This window comes from Anneissia japonica, unplaced genomic scaffold (genome assembly GCF_011630105.1).
Source record: "Anneissia japonica isolate Jap-2015-1 unplaced genomic scaffold, ASM1163010v1 scaffold288030_len866700_cov218, whole genome shotgun sequence".
NCBI classification, from domain to species: domain Eukaryota; kingdom Metazoa; phylum Echinodermata; class Crinoidea; order Comatulida; family Comatulidae; genus Anneissia; species Anneissia japonica.
In genome coordinates, this window is record NW_022728334.1 from 20763 (window position 1) to 26056 (window position 5294).

The 5294-nt window shown below is 32.6% G+C and overlaps 1 protein-coding gene across 2 annotated transcripts in view; it reads left to right on the forward strand.

The window, feature by feature from the left end:
* Positions 1-216: 216 nt before the first annotated feature.
* The window catches only part of LOC117114080 (uncharacterized MFS-type transporter C09D4.1-like), a 28247-nt gene continuing 23169 nt past the window's right edge, over positions 217-5294 (forward strand). For both annotated transcript variants that reach the window (XM_033257621.1, XM_033257622.1), the window contains exons 1-4: positions 217-732; positions 3000-3132; positions 3589-3726; positions 5061-5128. In XM_033257621.1, coding sequence (XP_033113512.1) covers positions 235-732; positions 3000-3132; positions 3589-3726; positions 5061-5128 — 837 coding nt within the window. In that variant the 5' untranslated portion in view covers positions 217-234. The remainder of the gene's footprint in view (positions 733-2999; positions 3133-3588; positions 3727-5060; positions 5129-5294) is intronic.

Below are 5294 nucleotides of genomic sequence, written 5' to 3' on the forward strand. Positions count from 1 at the left end.
GTTCTATCATGTATGAGTATATTTGTTATATAATAATATAAATAAATTTTACTACAGTAGGATAGGTTCACTATTCATACGTTCCGTTAAAACGACAGAATTCAATAGTGGGCACACTTTGCTTACGGCTGACTGCACAAAACATAGCGCCCTCTGTTATTTTTTCCATATCTATCTCGGGGAAATCGCCAACTGCCCACTATTTCCAGTGAAACAAATATCCTCAATTACACCATGGCTGAGGACGGACACACCAGTGAAGAGCAGGTATCTCTCATTAAACCTGAAAGTGGCTGTAAATTGTATAAAAGAAGATGGCTAATGTTATTCATATTCGCTATATTTTCGATGTCAAACTATTACTTGTGGGGGCAATATGCGGCGATTTTTACTGCAGTGAGAATTTACTATAACACTACGAGAGATATTGTTGATCTGCTGAGTTCTACAAGTTTGGTTACATATGTCGTCGCCATAGTACCAGTGATGTGGCTAACCGAGAAGACGGATTTGAAAATTGTCCTTATAGTTGGTACTGTTTTTCAATGTGTTGGGGCATGGATTCGATATATCGGGACACTAAATTATAACATACCGCTAAATTTTATTGGTCAGACTTTATGTGCAATGAGTCAACCATGTTGTTTTGGAATGTCATCACAAATGGCAGGGACCTGGTTTGGAATTGACGAAGTAGCGCTGTCGAATGGAATTGGATTTGCCGCTGTTGAGGTACATTATATCTTTCTCAGAATATTCCCAACAAATGTCATGTCTATTTTCAAATATTGTTGTATACTTTATATAGTCCTATTGTCAATTCAGTCGTTGTTTTCTTTGTTTACTTTAGTATATGGATTGAACAATTAAACGAAATAAAAGTTGAATTGAAATTTGATTGAATTTGGTCAGACTGAATAAATATTCAATAGTTTGGAAAATTACAGAGTAAAAAGTAAAGGCATAGAAATGTGAAATTTTGTAAAGCATCAGTAGTATTGTACATCTATAATGGTACAAGGCACTCTGTCCTACCTTGAATCAAACATAAGCTATCACACATGAACCCAGCTCGGCGAATCTTAATGACTTGTGCTCCTATAGTCTTGCTAAATCATTATGAATTACTGATTTATCAACTACTATACGTCTTTAAATGCACTTTGCACAAAGAGACACCATAGTTTTGGGCGAATATTAAGGGGATAGCTTCTAAAATGGCAAAAATGTTAAGTAGATAGTTCGTCGTTATTGCTTTATGAAAGGGGTTTAGGTAATCAACCATAATACGAATCATGAAGAGCGTAAATTGCTTTTCGTCCCAAACACTAAGAAGAATAAATATAATTATGCTCACACTCAGAGCAAAAGTGAGTAACCATAGGTTTTGACGCCAAGATATGCGTAACCAATATTTATATGGCATGAGTTTCAACTTAATTATAAATCATACGATGCTAACAGTCATAATAAGCCTCAAATTCTTTTTTTAGCTTTAGCCACTGCACGAGAGCAACGTTGGATTTCGCCGGTTTTAAAATAATATTGAATTTTAAAATATTGCAGAACATTATAATGCAGACGGTGGCAACGTTGTCTGAGTCAGATTGTACAGATTAACAAATGATTGTTACTTACTTTTAATAAGTTTATTTTGCCTATAACGGCCGATATTGCTGGCCACTATTAATGTGAAAAACTGTTGGCCGTGTATGTTATTACTTCTCACAGAAATGAATTGTCAGTAAACAAGGGTTGCAATAATATTTTTGTCGGTGTTGCGAGCAGCAATTATAAAAAATAAAAAAAATAAAGAATCAACAAGAGTAGAACCGTAAAACCAATTGGAAAAATTGGAAACAATCCTCCCTTAAAGGGGAAAAAACACACTTTAGTAGGTTTTTTAGTAGCCCTTTCACCTTCCCCAACGAAAAAAGAAAACCCATGGTTTATCTCTGACCCACTGAAATCAATCTCATTGACAATGATCTGGTGATGAACACAGTAACACAACGTTCAGTGTCTTATCTCAGAGGGTGGACCACTGTCTCGAAAAGCTATCAAGAATGATTATGAGTTAAGAAGGTTCACATAGAAATACATGGGGCTACTAAATTGAAGCTCATTCCTGTCTCTTATACACATCTAGATGTGTATAAGAGACAGCTTCTAAAATGGCAAAAATGTTAAGTAGATAGTTCGTCGTTATTGCTTTATGAAAGGGATTTAGGTAATCAACCATAATACGAATCATGAAGAGCGTAAATTGCTTTTCGTCCCAAACACTAAGAAGAATAAATATAATTATGCTCACACTCAGAGCAAAAGTGAGTAACCATAGGTTTTGACGCCAAGATATGCGTAACCAATATTTATATGGCATGAGTTTCAACTTAATTATAAATCATACGATGCTAACAGTCATAATAAGCCTCAAATTCTTTTTTTAGCTTTAGCCACTGCACGAGAGCAACGTTGGATTTCGCCGGTTTTAAAATAATATTGAATTTTAAAATATTGCAGAACATTATAATGCAGACGGTGGCAATGTTGTCTGAGTCAGATTGTACAGATTAACAAATGATTGTTACTTACTTTTAATAAGTAATGTGTATATTTTACCTCATCTCTGTACCACTTCACTGCGCCTGATGAACCGGTATAATAGATGACGGGCGAACGCTTTTTATTAAATAATTGAATTTTGTCAATACCCCCGACTTATTCTGTTGACGGGTTATGAAGTGGTTAGCGATAAGCTTCAGTCCAATTTGTGAATATTTCATGGCTTATAAACATAAACAAAAAAAATAATTAAAAATATGTATTATATTGTGACCGATTTTCATCATTTATTGTGGTAACATCAGGTTACCTAAACAAGATATACACAAAAGTGCTACCAGTGCTTTTCATTTTTACGTCAACCTGACTACCACGGCTCTCTCTACTATTGTATTTATCATTGAATATTTAATAATATTTCTCTTCTCTTAAAGATCGGAGTTGGCCTGGCGCTCATAATTTGTCCACAAGTGATATACAGCGGACCCGACCTTGCACATCAGATGGACATTTTGTTCTTATGGACAGCAATTATTATGACATTAATAGTTCCATTAACCATATTCGGTTTGTTATATTTTCAGTTATTGCTACTGTTTACATCGCTATGAAAATTATAATTTTATATATATTTTTATATTCAGTCCCAAATATTAATAACTGTAATATATAGGGTCATAACTGTAAAATATAGGGTTAACCCTTTGTAAGATATTATTTGAACTCTCGCAGTACATTATGTTGGACAACTTGTCTCATCTAAGGCTGGTAACTGCGAATATTTAAAATAAAATGAGGCGTTTTTAATAACAGTATGAAAATTATTGACAAGAGAATGTTGAAGTTGTTTACAGACAGGCATAGACTATCCTTTTCTTAAAGTTAATTAATGATTACAACATATTAATATATACGTATAGGCTACAAATTTTAGTGTTTATATACCGTATATAAAAAGATAATATTTTCATAAATGCCAGTTACGTTTTATAAAAGTTTTAAATTTTTTTTTTTAAATCTTAGTTTTCGAAGCGGAGCCACCACTACCTCCTAGCAGACCAAGAATGAATCTTGAAAAAGCAGGAAAACAGGAGAGCGCTTGGAAATCGCTGTGGTTCGTGTGCTCTAACTGGAATTTTATGTTACTATTATTTGCAAACAGTAAGTCCGTGTAGAAATGCTTCATATGTTATATAATGCTGTATAATAGACTCTTGTCCAGACAGCAATTAGATTTTATTTGACATGCTTAAATGTGGTCATTATATGACATCACACCTTGACCATAGGCACATCATATTTTATATGGGCATACAACAGTCTTTTGTCAAAGCAGGTTTGATAGTTTGGACAAAGCTTTAAACAACTTTCCATTCCTTGAACCCTGATCAAACACATGTAAAACCACATGAGTATCACCATCATAACCTCAATTAAAAGTATTATTACATTTTGGGTTATTCATAATTCTGTTTCGCAGGCCCGTCGAACTGACAGAGTTCAATCTAAATTCTTAAATTTTATAATTTTAATAATAACAATATTGTTTTATAAACTCTTCCCTCACATAGTAAGAGGAGACATTTATTTGACATGTTTTCTCTTCTTTTTTTTTCTTTTTTTCTCTTTTTTCAATAGACCCGGCTCCCGTCATAATGACAAATATTTCAGGTACCCTTTAACTGGGTCAATTGCACTAAAAATGTTTTATTCACTGACTTGCCTTTTTTTCCATAAGCTTTCAAATAATAATGTTTAATTTTATATTTTTCACCAGAGCCTAAGTTTAATCAAAAGCAGCTTATCACAATCTTTATAATAATACCTAAGTGGGTTATTTTTTTAGAAAATATACCGTAATAAAATAAATATTGGCCATTATTTCTATTGGCGACTACTTTAGGTATTTATGTAGGTCATCACTTAAGTAGAGTGTATAGATGGAATCAAACTATAACCTGATTTCCTACGTAAACATGAAACAGAATATTTACACAATGAACATAACCATCAATGTTGTTATATTCAACTCTTATTTATTCCTCCATGATTCAACCTAAGACAGACTTTTGTCATAAGAATTTTAGCACATGATAACAAAAAAATACAAAGTCGACATAGCATGACACAAGGACATTAAAATTCCAATTGCTGTTGACAAAAACGATAGCCTGTTTGTACTTTTAAGGCAAAACAAAAATATTATTACATTTTAAGCGTTCTTAGATTAACAGCAGCCAAACAGATCCTTTTATAAGCATATAATAGGCCTATCTAAAACAGTTACAGTAACTTTACTGCATAGTAACATTACATTTCGAGGCAATTTTAATTTAAAACTTGGTAAACATTATGACAAAATGAAAAAGAAATATGTCTTGTCAGGAATGTTATGATATGTGTACACTTTTATAGAAAACCCCAAAATTTATGATCGCAAAATGACAACAATAAAATTTGAAATAATTTTCTATATATTTTTTGTTTAAATTTAGCTTTCAACCTTGCTTTTTTATCACTGATTATTTTCAAGTTAGATGAAACACTTTCGCTTACACTTACGGTGAGTAACGATTTACCTTTTGTTAAATTTTGTTAACCTTGTGAATCTATTTTATCATCCCAATTAAAGAAAAAAAATGTGAGGGCCAACTTAGATATTCTCACAGAACATAGGTCCACTGCAAAATATTTTGTATATTAATCGAGACAACTATATAATTATATAT